Here is a 23,027-nt window from a genome sequence, read left to right on the forward strand (position 1 = left end):
TTAATTTTGAATATAAGCTGGATTTTGTCCTGCTTCCAAGTTGAAACTAATTAAAAGTAATTTAACACAGGGCACCTCAGCAAATTGGGCAAGATGGTTCCAATTTTGCCACTATTTTAAACACACACAAACATAGGTGCCTATATAACTTTATAAAATAAGCAATACCACCCTACAACATTCAAGGCATGGACTCAGGGCTGGAACTGCCACTAAGCAGAGTAGGTACCTGCATGGGGCAGCAGAAGTCTAGCAAAAGAATAACTGTGTGGGAAGAGACAGAACCAACAAAACCCCTACTGTAACAATCCAAATGCCCAATGCAACAACCATGGTCACCAGGACCACCAGACAAATCGCAGGAGCAGCTCCACCCCCATCTTGAATCAAGCAGCTCAACCAGTCCAGGAGTAGCATGGTATGACTCCAGGCAGCACCCCCACTCGCCTACCAAAGATGAAATGCCATCACACACCAGTAAAAGAAATGTGGCTACACGTTCTTTCTAATGTATGAGATAGTATGAGTCATGAAATTGATATACTGCCTTCCTGTGGTACAATCAAAGCAGTTTACATATTATATTAGAAACATAGATTCCGTTTGATCAGTGTTTCCATGAGTTTACATTAACGGGTGCTAGAACATATGTGTGTGTGTCTGTTTTTATTTCTTTCTCTCTCTCTCCTTAGCCGCTTTCTTTCTTTCTGCCTTTCTTTTTCCTTGGCTGTCCATCACCACCCCTTGCCTGCTCCCCCTGTCCATTTTCCCTTCCTTTTACCTCCCCTGTGCCCACCACCACCCCTTCACTGCTCTCCTTATGCAGCAGCAGCCCTTCTCCCTTTGTTTTACCTCCCCCCTGTCCAGCAGCACCTCTTTCCTTCTCCCCCTGTCCAACATTAGTCCTCCGTTCCTTTTTCTTCACCCCCCCTGTCCATCAGCATCTCTTTCCTTCTCCCCCTGTCCAGCAGTAGGCATCCCTTCCTTTTTTATCCCCCCTCCTCCTTCTTATCCCTATGATACTCTTACCTTGCTCTGCCCCTGATCAGAGGTTCCCGACAGCCACCCAGTTGCACCCATTGGAAAAGTTCCCACTGCCGCATCCCGCACCCCTCCTGACGCGGCTCCCGCTGTCCTTTCTGTCTGTCTCTGTCCCTGGCCCCCTTTGCCTGTCTGTCTTTCTGTGTATCTCCCTGCCCCTGTGTCTTTCTTTCTTCTTTTCTTTCTGTCTCCCTTCCTCCCTCTGTCTGTCTGTCCAAAGCAGCATTCCAATCCCCCTCCATTTCCCTCCCCCCACACCAGTTCTCTGTGCACCTGCCCCTGTGTCTTTCTTATTTTCTTTGTGTTTCCCTTCCTCTCTCTGTCTGTCTGTCCAAAGCAGCATTCCCTCCCCCTCCATTTCCCCCCCACCAGTTCCCTGTGCAGCAGCATTAGCGTTTCCTCTACCCCCCCTTTCCCTTCCCGCGGTCCGGACTACAAACGTGGTGATTCCAGCAGCATCAGAGACGCGGCAGAGCAAATCAGGGCAGTAGAAGGGCCCGAATCAGCGTGTGAAGACTGATGCACACGCTGCTGGAATTGCCATTCGGGCCCGCGGGAAGAGAAGGGGGTGGGCGGTAAAGGAGGAACGGAAATCGGCGGTGGCAGGAGGAATGGAGATAGTCGTCTGGCTGCGGTCCGGCTTGTGGAGGCGATCGGCTGGTGACATATTAGCGCGCATGCGCACTCCTTCGGCCACAGACCTACATGCGCACAGAACATGCAAATAGGAGTGCGCATGTGCGGCTAGCTCTTTATTATATTAGACTAGTCTTTAAGCCCATTACATTAACAGGTGCTAGAGTAGATGTCTGTCTGTCTGGGTATTTTTTTTCTTTGTCTCTCTCTCCTTGCACGCTGCCTGTCTGTCATTTTTTCTGTCTGTGAATCTCCCTGTGTCCTTAGTGCCCTCAGTGCCTCCTTCCTATGTCCTTAGTGCCCCTTCCTATGTCCATAGTGCCCCCAGTGCCCCTTTCTATGTCCTTAGTGCCCCCAGTGCCTCCTTCCTCCCCTCACCACCCCTCCGATTCCAGCCTGCCTCCCATCCCCCTTCCATTGAAACCCCCCCCCCCCCCGATGCCAGCCTGCCTGCCTCCCATCCCCCTGAGCAGCATGTTTCCATGGAAACCACCCCATCCCCTCCGTTGCCTGCATCCCCCTTCCATTGAAACCCCCCACCCCACCCCTGATGCCAGTCTGTCTGCCTGCCTCCCATCCCCCTGAGAAGCATGTTTCCATGGAAACCACCACCCCCGATGCCATCCTGCCTGCCTGCCTTCCATTGAACCCCCCCACCCCCCCTCCGATGTCAGCCTGCCTGCCTCCCATCCCCCTTCCACTGAACCCCCTCACCCCCCGATGCCAGTCTGCCTGCCTGCCTCCCATCCCGCCTGAGGCGCCTGGGCCAATCAGAATATGCCCAGGAGCCTTAGGCCCCTCCTGTGGGCGGGGCCTTAGGCACATGGGCCTTAGGCACATGAGGAAGTTCCGGGCCAGCCAATCGCTGCCTGGCTGGCCCGGAAGTTGCTCCCCGACGTTAGAATTGACGTCGGGTGGCAAGAATTGGTCAGCCCCGCGCTGGGAAAGATAAGCAGAGAGAGTTAAGACCTCTGCGTGGCCTGTTCCCCGATTGCGGCGGTGGCGGCCTGTTCACCGATTGCGGCGGTGGCGGCCTGTTCCCCAATGGTAGTGGCTTGGGGGAGGGCAGGGAGAAGTAAAGAAAGAAAGAAGGGACACAGACAGAAAGGGGCATGGAGAAAGAAAGACAGAAAGAAAGGGCGGGCATGGAGAGAGAGAGAAAGAAAGAAGGGGGCAGGGTGAGAGAAATAAAAAGTTGGGGGAGGAAAGGAGACAGATGCCAGACCAGGGGAAAGGAAGGAAGGAAGGAGGGAGGGAGAGAAAGGAAAGTCAGATCAATATAAATAGGGATGGAAGAAGAGAGATTTAGAAGGGAAGGTAAGACATGGAAACGTAGATTTTGAAAAGAAAGCAGAAAAATTGAATATTAAGTTAATGCGAAAGATGGATGCAAGGCAGAAAGTGAAGATGGAGAGAAAAAGTTAAAGGACAAGAAGGCCCTGGAAACATAGTTAAATGCACAGAAAAATAAAGTCACCAGACAACAAAGGTAGGGAAAATGATTTTATTGTCAATATAGTGATTGAAATGTGTCAGTTTTGAGAAAGGAAAGATATTACACTTTAAATGTGAGGGCCGCAGAAAAAATAGTTAATGACAATTTTGCATAAGGTAAAACTCTTTATAGTTTATAAATCTTTCCTTTAACTGTTAAAGGAAAGATTTATAAACTATAAAGAGTTTTACCTCATGCAAAATTGTCATTTCTTTAATAAGACATTAACTATTTTTTCTGCGGCCCTCCAAGTACCTACAAATCCAAAATGTGGCCCCACTAAGGGCTCGAGTTTGAGACCACTGGTTTAGAGGCAGGGGAAAGGCCTAAGCTGTTTTTAGATACGTCTAAAAACCAGCTTTGGTTATGGGTACTTGGACGATCAGGCTTTTTGATCGTCCAAGTAGCCATTTAGGACACTTTTTAGATGTTTTTTTTTTATTATGAACCCCATGGGTTATAGTTGGATTGGGAGGGAATGGGTTAAAAATTTTAATGTTTTAGTGTTGAATTTGATAGATTCAAGTGTTGTATTCAATTCAATTTAACTGTTATCTATTGTTACACTTGTTGTAAGATGTAAAATGAATAAAAATAAAAAAAAAATAAAGATAAAGATAAAGAAGGGGATCACGAACAGATCGGAGAAGGTTTTCATGCCATTGTACCGGGCTATGGTGTGCCCTCACCTGGAGTACTGCGTCCAGCACTGGTCGCCGTGCATGAAGAAGGACATGGTACTACTCAAAAGGGTTCAGAGAAGAGCGACTAAGATGGTTAAGGGACTAGAGGAGTTGCTATACAGCAAAAGATTAGAGAAACTGGGCCTCTTCTCCCTCGAACAGAGGAGACAGAGAGGGAACATGATCGAAACATTCAAGGTACTAAAGGGAATAGACTTGGTAGATAAGGACAGGTTGTTCACCCTCTCCAAGGTAGGGAGAACGAGAGGGAACTCTCTAAAATTGAAAGGGGATAGATTCTGTACGAATGTAAGGAAGTTCTTCTTCACCCAGAGAGTGGTAGTAAACTGTAATGCTCTTCTGGAGTCTGTCATAGGGGAAAACACCCTCCAAGGATTCAAGACAAAGTTGGACAAGTTCCTGGTGAACAAGGACTTACGCTGGTAGGGTGAGTCTCAGTTAGGGCGCTGGTCTTTGAGTAGAGGGCTGCAGCATAAGCAGACTGCTAGGCACGATGGACCACCGGTCTGACCCAGCAGTGGCAATTCTTATGTTCTAAGAATAGTTCCAAAGTATTTAGGACTACGGTAGACACTAGGTTTCTCACCCCATCAAGAGAACCAACAGTTATTGTTATATACAGGTGTTTTCTCTATTTCTAGTGTAAAGTTGCTCGTGTTGTTTGTAGGATTCACAGGCAGTGCTGACAAACAATCAAAGCGGTGAGTGCCTCAAGCCACTCACCTCCTTCTTCAGAGTCAGCTCTAAGTAGGTTGTAGAGTTTTTAAACAGTAAGTCCGGAAATGGGAAACCCCCCCCCCAAATAATCAAAGTCACAAGTGCCAAACCCATGATTTTGAGGGGGGAAGTGTTTATTGTCCACCAGGTAAATGGAATGAAACTATAAATACTGTAAATGAATTTATAGCACATAAGTCCCTTAATAGGAAACATGCATTGTTGTTAGCGAGAGGAAGAGATAATGGTTGCTGTGGATGGACAGACTGGATGGGCCATTTGGCCTTTATCTGCCATCATGTTTCTCTGTTTCTATAATCATAAAGCTCTATGACCTCACAATGCAGTTCTAAAGAGCCTTAGCCTATAGGAAGAGGAGATGCAAATGTTAAGAGCCTCAGCCAATAGGGAGAGGAGGAGATAGTGGATGCTGCGGATGGGCCATTTGGCCTTTAGCTGCCATCATGTTTCTACATTTCTATGAATGTAAAAGACCTTTTAGTTTTTTTAGATTCTTTGGAATTACATCAACCTGAACTTACATCAACCTTCTACTGCCCTGATTTGCTCTGCCTCGTCTCTGATGATGTCATCAGGGACGTGCAAGAGTACAACAGGGCAGTAGAAGGCCCCGAAGCAGCGTGTGGAGAGTGCTGCGGACGCTGCTGGAGTCAGCAGGTTTGTCAGGACCGCAGGAAGGGAAGGGGGGCGGCAAGGGACTAAGGGAGCCGGCCAGACCGCAGGAAGGGAAAGGGGGGTAGGGGAAAACGCTGCTGCTGTACAGGGAAGTGGTGTGGGCGGAAGGAAATGGAGGGGGAGTGATGATTCTGTGGCTGCTGTTCAGGGAAGTGCGAGGGAGGGAAATGCTGTTGCTGCTGCAAAGGGAAGTTGGGTGGGGGAGGGAATGCTGCTGCAACTGCTGTACAGGGAAGTGGGGGGAGGAAAATGCTGTTTCTACTGCACAGAAAAATGGAGGGGGAGGGAATGCTGCTGCGGCGGCTGCTACACAGGGAAGTGTGGGGGAATCGAAATGCTGCTGCTGCACAGGGAAGTGGGGTGGGGGAAATGCTGCACTGGGAAATGGAGGGGGGAGAGAAATGCTGCTGCATAGGGGGCAGGGAGAGAGACAGATAGAAAGAAAGACAGACAGCAGGAGGGAGGGAGACAGAAAGAAAAGAAGAAAGACACAGGGGCAGGGAGAGACACAGAAAGTCAGACAAAGGGGGCCAGGGAAAGAGACAGACAGAAAGAAAGACAGCGGGAGGAAGAGAGACAGAAATAAAGAAAGACAGACAGACATATATTCTAGCACCCATTAATGTAATGGGCTTAAATACTAGTATAATAAGAATGCAGAAATGATTAGAACATGGAATTCAAGGAATATGTCTATTTTTTATCAGGAACCTCTAATCTGGAATGATTTACCATTTTTAATTAGATCTGAAGTTTTTTACAAAGCTTTTAACAACACTTTTATTTAAGAAATTTTTATCTTGAAATTGATTATGATTTGGGTTTCTTGGATTTTAAGGAATTTGGTATTATACTATGTTTAACTGGTTCTGTTTCCAGTAGTTGAATTTATTGTGATCTGCCATGAACTCATAAGGGCTATGGCGGAATACAAATGGTAATATAATATAATACTTTTAGGCATGACTTAGTTGTAGAAGAGCCCAGCACTAGAGTCTACAAACTCTCCTTATTTTGTATGCTACTATTTTTTCTTTTTGTATTTTGTAATTTTATTACTAGTAGCAATTCACATTTCTATATTTTTGAAGCCACTCCAAAAATTTGGATAGTGAAAACTGTCCCGACTCTGAATCTAATGCTCTGGAAAATGCAGATTACTCAGATGACCACTAGGTGGTGCTGGAGGACAAGCTATAAGTGAAGACTGCTTCCCCCTCACGCTGGTAAATAGCTTCTATTTTGTCACTGAGGCCGATGCACTTTTGTGCATTAAAAGCTGTATGGTGAAGCTCAGTGCATGGCTTCCCAGCACATACATTAAAAAGAAAAACCAAACCCACACACACAAAAAAATAATTCAAAACTACAGGGCAGCACATTGATTGCCTTGGAAAAATGTACACAAGCACACACTAGTGGCAGAATCATTACCTTCCACACACAAAAAATTCTTCCCCCCTTTTACAAAACCGTAGCGCGGGTTTTAGCAATTGCCAAGGCGGTAACAGCTCCAACCGTCATAGAATCCTTATGAGTGTCGGAACTGCTACCTCCAGCGCTAAAAACCACACTACGGTTTTGTAAAGGGGGGGGGGGATATTAGCACCTGAAATGTACACACATTATCCACTTAAAATTCCCAGAATGCAACAATATAGCACAGTTACTTACCGTAACAGGTGTTATCCAGGGACAGCAGGCAGATATTCTTGACTGATGGGTGACGGCACCGACGGAGCCCCGGTACGGACAATTTTAGAGTGATTGCACTCTAAGAACTTTAGAAAGTTCTAGCTAGGCCGCACCGCGCGTGCGCGAGTGCCTTCCCGCCCGACAGAGGCGCGCGGTCCCCAGTTAGGATAAGCCAGCTAAGAAGCCAACCCGGGGAGGTGGAAGGGACGCAAGAATATCTGCCTGCTGTCCCTGGATAACACCTGTTACGGTAAGTAACTGTGCTTTATCCCAGGACAAGCAGGCAGCATATTCTTGACTGATGGGTGACCTCCAAGCTAACAAAAAGAGGGATGGAGGGAAGGTTGGCCATTAGGAAAACAAATTTTGCAAAACAGATTGGCCGAAGTGTCCATCCCGTCTGGAGAATGCATCCAGACAATAATGAGATGTAAAAGTATGAACTGAGGACCAAGTAGCAGCCTTGCAGATTTCCTCAATAGGAGTGGAACGGAGGAAAGCTACAGACGCTGCCATAGCTCTAATTTTGTGGCCTGTGACAGAACCTTCCAGTGTCAGGCCTGACTGAGCATAACAAAAAGAAACGCAAGCAGCAAGCCAATTGGATAGAGTGCGTTTAGAGACAGGATGACCCAACTTGTTAGGATCAAATGACAAGAATAGTTGAGGAGATGATCTGTGAGGTTTGGTGCGATCAAGATAGTAAGCCAGAGCACGTTTACAATCCAAGGTATGCAAAGCCTGTTCACCTGGAGTAGAATGAGGCTTTGGGAAAAAAACAGGTAGAACTATGGATTGGTTAAGATGAAATTCAGACACAACCTTAGGAAGGAATTTGGGATGTGTGCGGAGGACGACCTTATCATGGTGAAAAACCGTGAAAGGTGGATCCGCCACCAGCGCATGAAGCTCACTGACCCTCCTGGCAGAAATGAGAGCTATTAGAAAGACCACTTTCCAAGTGAGAAATTTAAAATGCGTTGAGGCCAACGGCTCGAAAGGAGGCTTCATCAACGCAGAAAGAACCACATTGAGATCCCAAACAACAGGAGGGGCTTTAAGAGGTGGTTTCACATTGAAGAGGCCCTTCATGAACCTTGAAACTAAGGGATGAGCTGAGAGGGGTTTCCCATGAATCGGCTCATGAAAAGCTGCAATGGCACTAAGGTGGACCCTTATCGAAGAGGATTTCAGACCAGAGTCAGATAAGGACAATAAATAGTCCAACACCAGTCCCACTGCTGTAGATATGGGATTGTGGTGATGTAACCGGCACCAGGAAGAAAAGCGAGACCACTTTTGTTGGTAACATTGAAGAGTGGACGGTTTCCTGGAGGCATCAATAATAGAACGAACAGGCTGAGACAGGAGAGCATGAGCTGGAGTCAGCCCGAGAGATACCAAGCTGTCAGGTGCAGAGACTGTAAGTTGGGATGAAGCAGTGTTTGCTGATGCTGTGTAAGCAGTGAAGGAAACAGAGGAAGAGGTATGGGTTCCCTGGAACTGAGCTGAAGTAGAAGGGAAAACCAATGCTGTCTGGGCCACCGTGGAGCGATGAGAATCATGGTGGCTTGTTCCCTCTTGAGCTTGAATAAGGTGCGCAGCATGAGCGGAAGAGGAGGGAATGCATAAAGGAAGAGATTGGTCCAATCTAGGAGAAATGCATCGGGTTCCAGACGGTGAGGAGAGTAAAGTCTGGAGCAAAACAGGGGCAGTTGATGGTTGTGGGGAGCTGCAAAAAGATCTACTTGAGGTGTGCCCCATTGAGAGAAAATGGACTGGAGAGTCGAAGGGTCGAGAGTCCATTCGTGAGGTTGAAGAATTCTGCTGAGATTGTCTGCTAAGCAATTCTGTTCCCCTTGAATGTAGACTGCCTTCAGGAATAAGTGACGAGCAGTCGCCCAGGTCCAAATCCTTTGAGCCTCCTGACATAAGGGACGGGATCCCGTCCCTCCCTGTTTGTTGATGTAATACATTGCAACTTGGTTGTCTGTGCAAATGAGAAGAACCTGAGGAAAAAGGAGATGTTGGAAAGCTTTGAGAGCGTAAAATATCGCTCTGAGTTCCAGGAAATTGATGTGGTGTTTCTTTTCCTGGGTGGTCCAAAACCCCTGAGTTTGAAACTCGTTCAAGTGAGCTCCCCATGCATAGGGGGAGGAATCCGTGGTGATGACCAGTTGATGAGGAGGTAGATGGAACAGTAGACCTCTGGATAGATTTGATGATTTCAACCACCAAAGAAGCGACTGTCGAAGAGACGAGGTCACAGATATGTGTTGTGAACAAGGATCCGTCGCTTGTGACCACTGAGTCGCTAGGGTCCATTGAGGAGTACGCAGGTGGAGACGTGCGAAGGGAGTGACATGTACTGTGGAGGCCATGTGTCCCAAGAGCACCATCATGTGATTCGCAGAGATGGAAGGTTGCTGGAACACCTGCTGACAGAGATGAAGGATGGTGTGAAGGCGGTTTAGAGGAAGAAAAGCCCTCATCTGAACAGTATCCAGAATGGCTCCAATGAATTGAAGCCGCTGAGTCGGAATGAGGTGCGACTTGGGTAGATTGATTTCGAACCCCAACAGTCGAAGGAAGTAAATGGTCTGATCCGTGGCTTTGTGAACGGACTGAGGAGAAGGAGCCTTGATGAGCCAGTCGTCCAGGTAAGGGAAGACTTGAAAGTTGTGGGAGCGGAGATAAGCTGCGACCACAATCAGACATTTGGTGAATACCCTGGGCGAGGAGGCTAGGCCGAAGGGTAGCACCTTGTATTGGTAATGATGTTGATTGACAAGAAAGCGCAGATATTGTCTGGACATCAGATGAATTGGAATGTGAGTATACGCCTCCTTGAGATCGAGGGAACATAGCCAGTCTTCCTGAGAAAGAAGAGGATATAGGGTGGCAAGAGATAACATCTTGAACTTCTCCTTGACCAGACATTTGTTGAGATCTCTGAGATCTAATATTGGTCTGAGATCTCCGGTCTTTTTGGGTACAAGAAAGTACCGGGAGTAAAATCCCAGGCCTTGCTGGTCCAGAGGAACCGGTTCGATGGCATTGAGAAGAAGGAGGGAGTGAACCTCCTGAGCGAGGAGGAGGGATTGAGCCTTGTTGGAAGCAGACTCTTTTGGCAGACTTAGAGGTGGAGGAGTCTGAAAATTTAGGGAGTAGCCGTGGGCGATGATAGCAAGTACCCACTGGTCGGAGGTGATTGCTTCCCAGCGAGATAGAAAAACTTGTAGTCGACCTCCTATGGGCTGAGGTAGAGGACACGAGGGAGGAAGACTGGCAATGTCCTGGAGAAAGGAGTCAAAAGGGCTGTGTCGACTTAGGTTGAATAGCTGGTTTGACAGCAGGCTGCTGTTGTTGACGAGTCTGTTGTTGCTGCTGACGCTGCCTGCGAGGTTGAGGAGGATGGGACTGCGCCGGTCGAGCAGAAAACCTCCTTTGATATGAAGGTTGTTGCCTGAATGGACGAGGAGGAGGAGGTTTCTTCTTGTTTTTCAACAAGGTGTCCCACCTAGTTTCATGGGCGGAGAGCTTTTGTGTGGTGGTATCCATGGACTCCCCAAACAGCTCATCCCCTAGGCAAGGAGCATTGGCAAGCCGGTCCTGATGGTTTACGTCCAGTTCTGAGGTCCGTAGCCATGCCAATCTTCTCATTGCTACAGAGATAGCAGTAGCACGAGACGTCAGTTCAAAAGTATCATAAATAGAACGGACCATAAACTTCCTGAGTTGCAGAAGACTAGAGGTACATTGCTGAAAAGCAGGAAGTTTACGGTCCGGAATATACTTTTGAAAAGAGGTTACCTGTTGAATGAGGTGCTTCAGGTAAAACGAGAAGTGGAAAGCGTAATTACTTGAACGGTTGGCCAGCATTGCATTTTGGTAAAGACGCTTTCCAAATTTGTCCATGGCCTTTCCTTCCCTACCAGGAGGGACAGAGGCATACATACTGGCTCCTGTAGTCTTCTTTAGGGTTGACTCTACCAACAGGGATTCATGAGGAAGTTGGGGTTTGTCAAATCCAGGTATTGGAATCACTTTATATAGAGATTCTAGTTTTCTTGGGGCTCCTGGGATTGTCAAAGGAGTTTCCAGATTCTTATAAAAAGTTTCCCTCAAGATGTCATGGAGGGGTAACTTTAAAAACTCTTTAGGAGGTTGGTCAAAATCCAAGGCATCCAAAAATGCCTTGGATTTTTTAGAGTCAGACTCTAAAGGAATAGACAGGGTGTCTGACATCTCCTTTAAAAATTTTGTGAAGGAGGAGTGCTCTGGCTTAGCAGTAGTATCCTGCACCGATGGTTCCTCCTCATCAGATGTGTAATCCTCCTCGGTACCGAGGGGATCATCTGAATCGTCCCACAAGTCAGGGTCCCGTACCGATTGTAAACGACCCTGGGAAAGTGGAGTCGATGTATCAGTATGTTTAGTCTTGTGTACCGATTTACCAGACCGAGTGGAGACGGTACCTGGGGAATGTAGTACGGTACGGGGTTCAGAGACCAGTACCGGTTCCGACACCGTAGGAGTAGCACGCCGTTTTGGTTCTGCTGATAGAACAGGCATGGACAAAGATTTTTGCGGTGCCGAAACAGTCGATGCCGATAACAGAGGCTGTTCGACAGACGGCACCGAAGGCTCAGTCGGTACCGACACTGGAAGGTTCGGAGACAATAGAGCCGGGAGCAACTGTTGTAGTTGCTGCTTAAGCTGGACCTGGAGGATAGAGGCAATGCGCTCATCCAACGTTGGTCCCGATGGCACCGGTACCGGTTTTTTCTTGCTCGGTACCTTCGGTGCCGCTCGACGCTCGGGTGAAGTCGATGCCGATGACGATGCAGAGACTTCAATGGGAGCGGAGCGTTTACGGGGCCGGCGCTCAGTCTGCAGGACTTGGCTCACTGCATGCTCGACTGGCGGGCCTAGAACAGTAGGGGAAGGCTTCTTAGCCGGCTTACCTACAGGAGTCGACACCGACGATGGATCTGGCGGTGCCGAGGTAGTCGGAGTCGACTTGGAGGAAGTCGTCGACGTCGATACCGGTGCAACTTCCATAGCGGTACCGAAAAGGATCCGCTGCTGAATTTGTCGATTTTTTAAAGTTCTTTTTTGTAAAGAACTACAGCGGGTGCAGGTTTCAGCCCTATGGTCCGGACCCAGACACTGGAGGCACCACTTGTGTGGGTCGGAAAGGGAGATAGGGTGCGCACACCGCTGACACTTTTTGAAACCCGGTGACGGGGGCATGAAGGGAAATACTGCTGTAGCAAAATCGAAGCCCGAGGCTTCGATGGTGCCAACAGGCCCCGCCGGGTCAGATTCGATAAAAAAATGAAAAATAATAATTTTTTTTTTTTTTTTTTACACAAAGGGTAAAAAAGAAAGAAAGAAATAAAATATGAAGAAAAAAATACGCGCGAGCGGGAAGGCAAGTGAAATAGAAAAAAACTTCCAACAGCCGTTGGAAACACGCGTCTTCTTAGCTCCGCGGAATTAAGAAAACTGGGGACCGCGCGCCTCTGTCGGGCGGGAAGGCACTCGCGCACGCGCGGTGCGGCCTAGCTAGAACTTTCTAAAGTTCTTAGAGTGCAATCACTCTAAAATTGTCCGTACCGGGGCTCCGTCGGTGCCGTCACCCATCAGTCAAGAATATGCTGCCTGCTTGTCCTGGGATAAAAATTCTACCAGGCAAATGACCTTATCTGTCCAAAATCATTTAGCAAAATGCTGGAACCAACTATTGCTTACACTACAATCTTGTGACCACTTTCTCAGGTTTAGGAAACTTCTAGCACTTCTGTACCAAGACAAAGAGCCAATCCTGAAATAATTAAAATGATAATTGTAAAACCCCATTTGTAAACTCCTGGGACATAACCAAGAGCCAACGATGACCTCCTTGTACTTGTAACTATGACCTAACTGTATTAATAGTTGTATCGATCTACCTGAACTAGCAACTCTATTGAACGTCCAGGTCAAACTGTCCATTGTAACTTCCTGGGTAACTGACCCAACCTCTTGTAATGTAATCAGACCCTGAACAGAACAGGTAAAGGAGGAACAGAAAACCTGATTAACATAATATGTGTGTATGTATCCCTAAAATTCCAGCAGTCAAGCCCTGTTCTCATTTCATAGCTATAACACCTCCCTCTTAATCCTGCATTCGGCGATGTGATCGCCTCAGCTCCTCAATCCACTGCCAGAAGGAAGCTGTGGGTACACGATGACTACACAAACCTAAGCACCATTTTCTGGTGCACGAAGCTGCTTTGTGCACAGGGTGGCCATAATAGTGCAGAAGCCGTGCTCAGCTCTGCAATAAGCCTCCTGCCCTCTGTGTGAGGATTTGAAAATATTAGAGATTCACCAGCCTATGCAGAAGGCACTTCACAGTGCTGCTTTTCCCTTTTTTGCTCAGACAGGATTTTGGACATGACTCCCATTTTCTCTCAAGCTTGAGTGTCCACTTTCCTTTGACAAACGGTTTGGAAATGATGATCGCTATGAAAGGTTGGGGAAGGCACCACTTCACATGCGACCTTTTTGCTCCATGAACGAAGAAAGACTGAGGGACTACCTCTGTCAATGACGGCACCCAAATGTGAGAACTGAGGCCTGCTTGACCTCAGAGAAAAGAGTCTTCCCTCAAAATCTGAGCAGCTTGTGGCAGGGACTCCCACATATACAGACAATCCTGCTCTTGGGATTACAATTCCCATGTAAATCAACAAGAGATGCAAATAGTGGCTCCAGAAAGATTCATTGTGCCATTTCAGAGACAGACACAGATAAAAGAAGCAGATTGACAAGAGACAGTGAAGAATTAGTATTTGATGCATGATACTAAATGCTAACACATTGCTTTCACTGTTTAAACTCTTTCAGAATGGAAATACTTTATGTCATCTGACAGTTCTAACTGTTATAGACTGAATCTCATTTTTAATTGCAATGTATCCAGTGTTGCATTAATGATTGATATTGTAAAATCAGTAAGGTCAATTTTACTTAGTAACAAACAATACATTAATCTTAAGCTGTCAGTCATACAAGCTTCTCAGAGCAGGAACAGAAACCAAGCCTGCTCTATGAGTATGTTGTAAGTTAATGAAGAATCACAAAAACGCTGTGGGGTGGTCCAACTACACACAACGAAGGACCTTGGTACCACAAAAATAAATAGTAAAACGAGCAAAAAACGGAACCAAAAATCAATGTTTATTGGTGTATCATAAAATAAAATTCATTATCAAAAAAACATACTTTACAATTCTGGCCAATGCCAACAGTTTACCAAACATAAAAATAGTGCTGTATATAAAAAAAAAAAAAATTCAGCAGAACCTACATGGTCCTTGTTTCGGCAAAGAAGTTGCCTTCCTCAGGGGTCCTTAATATAGTGGACTAGAAATAAAGCCCACCTAATCCATCATAAAAAGCACTTATGGCTCTAGAAGTTAGATGATGTCTCTCCACTCTTTAAAAAAACAGCATTGACTCCCTAAAGGATTCCAGAAACTATCCACCTTTTGTTCTACAGTTTCAGAGTTAACTGTCCAGGATAGTGTTTCAGTCACATGTATCTACAGAGGTAGTCCCCTTAAGGGAGAGGGACTGTTGGCATTGCTGGTCTGATCCTTGAGGGAGGAGTGAAACAAAATAGGTCACAAGAGCCTGGAATGGGAAGCAACCAGATGAAGGTTAAAAATCAGGGCCTGATTGACTCAGACACCTAAGATCCCTCCCCGTGTATCACATTATGCACCAGGGAGTGGAAGGTCCACCATTTTGGACTTACGGGCGTGAAACAGTAGCTTCATAGCGGGCTTCCTACTTTCAACTTTACAAAAAGGTACGGGGAGGTTCGAGGAGGGGTGTCTGGTGGCAGGAGGGTATGGGCATCCCTCCTGCCATTTTGGGGGGTTCGGGAGTGGACGGTGGCTCAGGGGTGCCTAGTGCAGGAGGGGGCATGGCGCAGGGGTGTTCTGCATGGCAGGAGAGAGTGGGCTTCCCTCTTGCCTTTGGGGGAAGGGGAGGGGATTGGTTCAGGGAAGTCAGTGGCGTAGTTGGGGGCCAAGACTGGGTAAGGGCATGGCGCAGGGGTATTTGGCCAGGCAGGAGGGAGGGAATGAGCATCCATCCTGCCAGTTTTGTTGCCATGGGGGGGGGGGGTGCTTGTGGTGCCCATTCATGGGGAAGTTGTTGGGGAAGGCTTTTTTCTTTATTTTTAATAGGGCTGATTGTGCGTGTGTAACATATCCACAATCTTTGCCATTAAAAACAATGGACCCCCCCCAAAAAAAAAAAAAAACCAGGCAGACCTATCTAACAATAGGTCAGCACCAGTCAACTATTTCAAGTCAGTAGGATCGATCACTTTTAGGGCATCCATCAGTGGGCTAGTTTAATGGGGTAATTTGCATGGCTGGATCGGAGAATGAGTGATTGCTCAAAGAAACACACGGCCAGAAGTTTTGTGCATGGGGTCAGTTAATCCGATTGATCACAAAACTGGTCAAACCGGTTTAGCAACAATCATTAGACACTTGGTAAGTTTGGTGCATCCCCTAGTTAGTTTTTTCTATATTTATTTTCAATTTATGGGTCGATACCCATTGTTCTACAGTGTTGAGCATTGTTTTTCATAAAATCCAATCTAAATCTGTATTGCCAAATGGTAACAGAATATTAATGAAATCTAAACACATTATATACTTCCTAAGATTGCATCATAACATTAAATCATATCGGGCAAAGGGGCAAGCCCTGTGGCACAGCGTAACCTGTTTTCCAATTAGCAGATAGTAGACTGTTCATTTTAACCTTATATCTAATTGATGAGACAAAAACCCACTTAGCCAGGTTAATGCTTGACCCTCTAAACTCCAATTTTGTAAATTATGATCAACAAGGTCAAAGGCACTAGAGAGATCACATTGCATTAATATGGCATTCTGACCTCAAAGCAAGGTCTTGGTGCTGAAACCAGTCAAATTTGTCCAAATATTCTGTCCGTTCTATTGCAACCCAACCTTCCATTATCTTAGTAAACAGTGGTATTGAAGGTCCTTGTAAACAAAAAAACAAAAAACCCCACACACAGACGAAGGCCAACAAGAAGAAACGGACCATTTTTGTTCTTTTATATGCTTGTGAACACATGCGCTCTTCTAAAGCTGGATACACAAGTACTGTAATTGTCTATCTGGTTTATTGATTTTAATTTGGGAGCATAATGTGGATGGACTAAGATGAATGTCTGACATGGGTACAAAGTTTGCTCCATCCCCGTAAGCTCTGTCTCAGTTCCAGCAAGCTCAGTCTGATTCCATCCACATAAGCCTCAGTTATGATTTTATATTTAAATCATTTTATTAAAGTATAAAAAGGAACAATATTCCTTACACCTATAAGTTTATAAATCACAAACAATAATACAGAACAAGGATTAACAAAATCCCCTTCACTACCAGGAAAACTGTGTGTGGTGCAGTGGTTAGAACTACAGCCTTAGAACCCTGAGGTTGTGGGTTCAAATCCCTCGCTGCTCCTTGAGACCCTGGGCAAGTCACTTAATCCTCTCATTGCTCCAGCTACACTAGATAGAGTTTGAGCCCGCCGGGACAGATAGGGAAATATGATGTAAACCACTTAGGATATAAGTGGTATAGAAATGATTAAATAATAAATACTACATAGAAAATTTATGCTAACAGAATACCTCCGTTACACACACACACACAATCAAAAAAGCACAGTTACTTTCTGTAACAGGTGTTATCTAGGGACAGCAGGCAGATAATGTCACATGTAGCATATTCTCACGTGTGGGTGACGTCATCCACAGAGCCCCAGTACGGACAGCCCAACACAGCACATGCGCGAGTGCCTTTCCGCAAAGCAAACTGAACAGAATTCAGTCAGAAAATGACTCACTCCACGGAAAATGAAGGTGGGAAGGCACTTGCGCGGTGGATGATGTCACCCACATATAAGAATTATGCTTCTTCCTTGTCCTAGGATAATGCCAGAATAGCTGACCAAAAATATTGAACAAAATCCAAAGAAGCCACACTCAGTTTACTTCCTTGTGTCCAGCTTCTCCCCTCTCTTCCTCCCCTATGCCAATGTGACTCTCTCCTCTCTGACCCCCACCCCATCCAGCTTCTCTCCCTCTCTCTTCCTTCCCCAATCCAGCATCTGGATTATCTGCCCTACAATTCTCCCTTCCTTTGTGCTCAGAATTTCATTTCCTCTTCCTTGGTTCAGTATTTCTCTTTACCTTCCCACCTGCAAATCCAGCAACTCTCTCCTTTCCTTCCAGCCTCACCCTTCATAGGTCCAGCACCTCTCTCTCTCCTTTCTCTCCAGCAGCCCCTCTAAGGGTCCAGTACCTCTCTCTCTACCCTCTAAAAGCCCCCCTCACAAGTCTAGCACCTCCCTGCCTTACCTCCAGCATATCTCCGATGGGTCCAGTGCCTCTCTCCCTTCCCTCTAACCTCCCCCTTTCATGGGTCCAACATCTCTCTCCCTTCCCTTCAGCAACTCCACCCCTCGTCTTTTTAGAAACATAGAAACTTGATGACAGATAAAGGCCAAATGGCCCATCCAGTCTGCCCATCCACAGCAACCATTATCTCTTCCTCTCTCTCAGATATCCCATGGGACTCATAATTAAAAAAAAAAAAAAAAATCTAAAAAGTGGCCTAGGGTACTTGGACGATCAAAAAGCCTGATCATCCAAGTACCCATAACCAAAGCAGGTTTTAGATGTATCTAAAACCAGCTTAGGCCTTTCCCCTGCCTCTAAACGCATAGAGCAAAAAGAGGCGTTTTTAGAGGACGGTAAAGGGCGGGAGGTGGGCCAACCTAGACCTAGGCGTATAGCAGGTATAACCAAAGATTTTGACAGGTTGCCTAGTCGGCACTTATATGTTTTGACTTAGACCAAGACAAAACAGATATGTGCCGAAAAAGGGCCCGCTGAGCAGATGGCAGCTGCCATGATCAGCTCAACGGCCCGGCAACTTACCCACCACTCCACAGCAACCATCGCGGCAGGAGAGATGGCTCATCTCCCCTGCCGAGATGGCGATCACCCCTCTACCTGAACTTCCTCGAATCGCGGCAGGAGAGATGCCCAATCTCTCCTGCCGCGGTTTGTGGCAGTTCGGGTAGAGGGGTGATCACATCGCAGCAGGGAAGATAGCCAATCTTTCCTGCCGTGATGCATCACCCCCCCTCTCGATAAGATCGGACAAGAGGGAGCCCAAGCCCTCCTGCCCAGGCAACCCCCACCCCGGTCCATGTGCCTAAAGGCCCTGCCCACAGGAGGGGCCTAAGGCTACTGGGCCGATTCCGGTTGGCCCAGGCGCCTCAGGCCCCACCTGTGGGCAGGGTTTGAGCCACCTGGGCCAATCAGGCCCTAAGGCCCGCCATTCAAGGGATTGCAGGCCTGCCAGATGGACGGGCTTGGGACCCATCCGTCTGGCCAACTATTTTCACAGGTACGTGGAGGGGGATTGGAGGTGGGGGGGGAGTCGGAGGGGGCTCACAGGTCGGCAGGTGGGGGGCCAATCAGGGGTTCGGGGGGCGATCGTGGGAGGGGGTGCATCGAGGGCAGGAGGGCCTGGGATCCCTCCTGCCCGTATCTTAGTGGGGGTGGGAGGTAAGGGGGTTGTCTGGCCAGGAGGGCTTGGGCTCCCTCCTGGCCCGATCGCCTTCAGGCACCAGGGGGTCGCCGGGCCAGGAAGTCTTTGGCTCTCTCCTGGCCCGATCGTTGCTGGGGTGTCGGCAGTCGCCGGGCCAGGAGGACTTGGGCTCCCTCCTGGCCCGATCGTTGCTGGGGTGGGGGGGATTCTGTAACCAGTGTTCTTTTTGACAGACACTGGTTACATAATCCAGCTTTTAGGTGAAGGACTGGCCCCTCCTTCACCTAAAAGCCCTTGCTTTGGGCGTTTGGGACATTAGGTTGATTATATGGTGTAAGTTTAGACTTAATGGTGGTCTGGGCGTTTAAACAGCTGAACGTAGAGGCAGGCCATTATCAAAAAAAGCCTCCTTTTGGATGTTTTTTTTAAAATAATGGACATTTTCCCTGATTCTACTTTCAACGATTAGGGCCTTAGGTCAAAAGGGGACTTAGACGTTTTTGGTTTTTTTTATTATGCCCCTCCACGTGTCTCTCCCAGACTTCTTGATTTCAGGCACAGTCTCTGTCTCCACCAGCTCTACCGGGAGACTATTCCACGCATCTACCACCCTTTCTGTACATAAGAACTGCCACTGCTGGGTCAGACCAGTGGTCCATTGTGTCCAGCAGTCCGCTCACGCAGCGGCCCTTAGGTCAAAGACCAGTGCCCTAACTGAGATCAGTCTTACCTGCGTATGTTCCAGTTTAGCAGGAACTTGTCCAACTTAGTCTTGAATCCCTGGAGGGTGTTTTCCCCTATAACAGACTCCGAAAGAGCGTTCCAGTTTTCTACCACTCTCTGGGTGAAGAAGAACTTCCTTACATTTGTACAGAATCTATCCCCTTTTAACTTTAGAGAGTGCCCTCTCATTCTCCCTACCTTGGAGAGGGTAAACAACCTGTCCTTATCTACTAAGTCTATCCCTTTCAGTACCTTGATTGTTTTGATCATGTCCCCTCTCAATCTCCTCTGTTCGAGGGAGAAGAGGCCCAGTTTCTCTAATCTTTCACTGTACGGCAACTCTCCCAGCCCCTTAACCATCTTAGTTGCTCTTCTTTGGACCCTTTCGAGTAGTACCGTTTCCTTCTTCATGTACGGTGAGCAGTGCTGGACACATTACTTCAGGTGAGGACGCACCATGGCCCGGTACAGCAGAATGATAACCTTCACCGATGTGTTTGTGATCCCCTTCTTTATCATTCTTAGCATTCTGTTCTCCCTTTTTGCCGCTGCCGCAAATTGCGCGGACGGCTTCATCGACCTATCGATCAGAACTCCCACATATGCAGCCACAAGCAGGAGGAGCCACACGCCCAAGACAGTTCTTGCTGTAAATCAGATAAATGAAACTGAACACAGTTCTCTCCACCCTTCCCTCAATGCCTTCTGAGTCACAAAGGAAAGATCCTACACTGAAGCAGAGCTGACCTTTGATGCTGATATGGAATACTTGGCTGTGGTCAGATTCTTAAAATGCTTCGTATGTGCAGTTCTGCTGGGAAGTGTTCCTCAAAAGCAGAGGCAAACAAAGACTTCAATACTGCAGCTCCCAGAAACAAGCCCCCCACCCCATACTTCCTTCCTCTACTGCAGTACCACCAAAAACTCCTGGGCACTGCTCAACACAGCCACGGAATTAGGTACCCCCACTACAATGAACATGGTGCCCCTCTACACGTCTCCCAAGCCTCAGCAGCTCATGGAACGAGTTTTGACTGGCTCAAGATCACATGAATGAATCAGGCAAACAGTTCACTAAATCATTGAAGAACGTGGCACTTCATCACATGTAGAAACATAGAAAGATGACGGCAGATAAGGGCTACAGCCCATCAAGTCTGCCCATACCATTGACCCCCTTTTAAGTCTACTGGCCCCCTTAACTCTACTGACCCTATTCATTGGTATGACTCTCGCAGTGATCCCACATAGGTATCCCATTTATTCTTGAAGTCTGGGATACTGCGGGCCTCGATCACCTGTACTGGAAGCTTGTTCCAATGCTCTATCACTCGTTCCGTGAAGAAGTACTTCCTGACGTCTCCACGAAACTTCCCTCCCCTGAGTTTGAGTGGATGTCCTCTTGTGTTCGAGGGTCCTTTGAGAAGAAAGATATCTTCTTCCACCTCGACCCGTCCCGTGATGTACTTAAATGTCTCAATCATGTCTCCCCTCTCCCTACGCTTCTCGAGAGAATAGAGCTGCAATTTGTTCAGTCTCTCTTCGTACGAGAGACCCTTTAGCCCCGAGACCATCCTGGTGGCCATCCGCTGAACCGACTCAATTCTGAGCACATCTTTACGGTAATGTGGCCTCCAAAATTGCACACAGTATTCTAGATGAGGTCTCACCATGACTCTGTATAATGGCATCATGACCTCAGGCTTCCTGTTGACGAAACTTCTCTTGATACAACCCATCATCTGCCGTGCCTTAGATGAAGCCTTCTCCACTTGAGTAGCAGTCTTCATGTCTGCACTGATGATCACTCCCAAGTCTCGTTCTGCTGTAGTCTTGGTCAAAGTTTCTCCATTCAAGGTGCAAGTTCTGCATGGATTTCCATTTCCGAGATGCATGACCTTACATTTCTTGGCAGGCATGCATTCAGCCAGCTCTGTTATGCTCAGACTTTTCTAGACAAGGCTTGAGAAGTGAAGGGCACAGACACACACCTGAAATGTGAAGTGCACACCTACACCCCCCAGTCCCTCATGAAGGGAGTTAGTACTTTATGACTGAGACCCACCCCATTTACTCCTATTTATTATTTCTAAAGCACTAGCAGACACACGCAGCACTGTACATTAAACACACAAGTCCATTGATTCTCTTGCATTAAAACTGAACAAACAGCCTAGCTGTATTTAAGGGTGAATGTGGGTGCTGATATTGTGGATTCTTACAGGGGGTCACTGGTGTATACACAGTGGTTGCATGGATCTTTGTAGGGAGCGTATGCAGGGACTGCTGACATGACTTCTTCTAGGGTGCATCCATGTACGAGAGGGCTCCCCCCACGTCAGCCTCACTTGATATTCTACTTTTCAGTCTCAAAGTTTGGCGACAGCACCCCCTAGGGAGGGGATAATGTGTGTGCAACAGTATTGGGTCTTACCTCAGTGCGAGGGAGATAGTCGGGGTCAGCTGGGATCCGGGCTATGACTTCACACAAGATGATTCCATAAGCAAATACGTCTGCCTGAAGGAAACAGAGCAGGATGAGAGTCAAGCATCACTGATGACACGGTAACCGTTAACACAGTAATACCGCAGTTATCATGGTACCACAGGAGCGGGGACCGATACCTCAGTATCCCAGCAATGTTGGGGAAATCATGACATCTTGCCCCCAAGCCTCCGCTGGCTCTTCTGAGACCTATCTTATGGTCCTGATGGTCTAGTGGCCTCTTCGGGAACAGGAAAGAACCTCACCCTTTTTTGCCTCTTGCTGCTGCTTTAGCCGCCACTGTTTTATTTAAAATGGCTGTCAAGACTTCATGGGGCAGCCTCGCAAGATTCGTGGAAGTATTGTTAAAAGACAGGGTTCTTTCTTGTCCTCGAAGTTGCCACTAGACCACTAGGACCATAAGGCAGGTCTCCAGAGGGCTATGTTCTCTCTAAGGTGAGTGCTTGAGTGATCACTCATACTTTTATGAGCATCACCCACAGATTTCAAATGGTCACTCACTTCCAGTTTCAAGAAGCAAAACACACAGGGCCACTCTCCTCTGGCACGCTGTCAGTTGTGCCGGTCTTTTGCCCTTTCTGACATCAATTCCTATTCTAGGAAGCCAACAGTGCACCAGAACAAAGCTGTCCTGCAGTGGTGTACCAAGGGGGGGGGGGGGAAGCGGAGGAGAGGTCCGCCTCAGGTGCAGACCACAGAGGGGGGAGAGATAGAAGGAAGGAGAGGAGAAAGATGCCAATGCGGGGATGGTGAGGGGACGGGGATGAATCTTTGTCCTCATGTCACTCACTAGCACAATTTAGGGTCTGTGACTTTGACAGAGGAAGTATCACATCAGCCTCTAGGCTCTGAAACCTCTGGCAAGGTGAACAGCTGAATCGGGGAGTGATGGTGCTCACAGTTCCTGCAGCCCCAGCCAACCAGGCTTTCAGGATATCCACAATGAGACAAATTTGCTTACAGAGAAAGCTCCATATCTCATGATCATTTACTGAAGACATCTTGAAAACTCGACTGGCTGTCGGGCTTCCAGGACAGGTTTGGTGGAAAAATCAAGCCTCCTGCAGTTCTAGCTTCTTCCAGCAGGAGAGGATATAAGGAATGCTGCAGGAGTGCCAAATACAGCTGGGAGACTCCTCCTGTGGAGA

At 47.4% G+C, this 23,027-nt stretch overlaps 1 protein-coding gene across 1 annotated transcript in view; it reads right to left on the reverse strand.

Annotated features, from left to right (window-relative positions):
• TESK1 (testis associated actin remodelling kinase 1) overlaps window positions 1–23,027 on the reverse strand; it is a 217,944-nt gene that overhangs the window by 8,400 nt on the left and 186,517 nt on the right. The window contains exon 7 of the mRNA XM_033935785.1: window positions 21,808–21,891. Coding sequence (XP_033791676.1) covers window positions 21,808–21,891 — 84 coding nt within the window. The remainder of the gene's footprint in view (window positions 1–21,807; window positions 21,892–23,027) is intronic.

This window comes from Geotrypetes seraphini, chromosome 1, assembly GCF_902459505.1.
Source record: "Geotrypetes seraphini chromosome 1, aGeoSer1.1, whole genome shotgun sequence".
Lineage (NCBI taxonomy): Eukaryota > Metazoa > Chordata > Amphibia > Gymnophiona > Dermophiidae > Geotrypetes > Geotrypetes seraphini.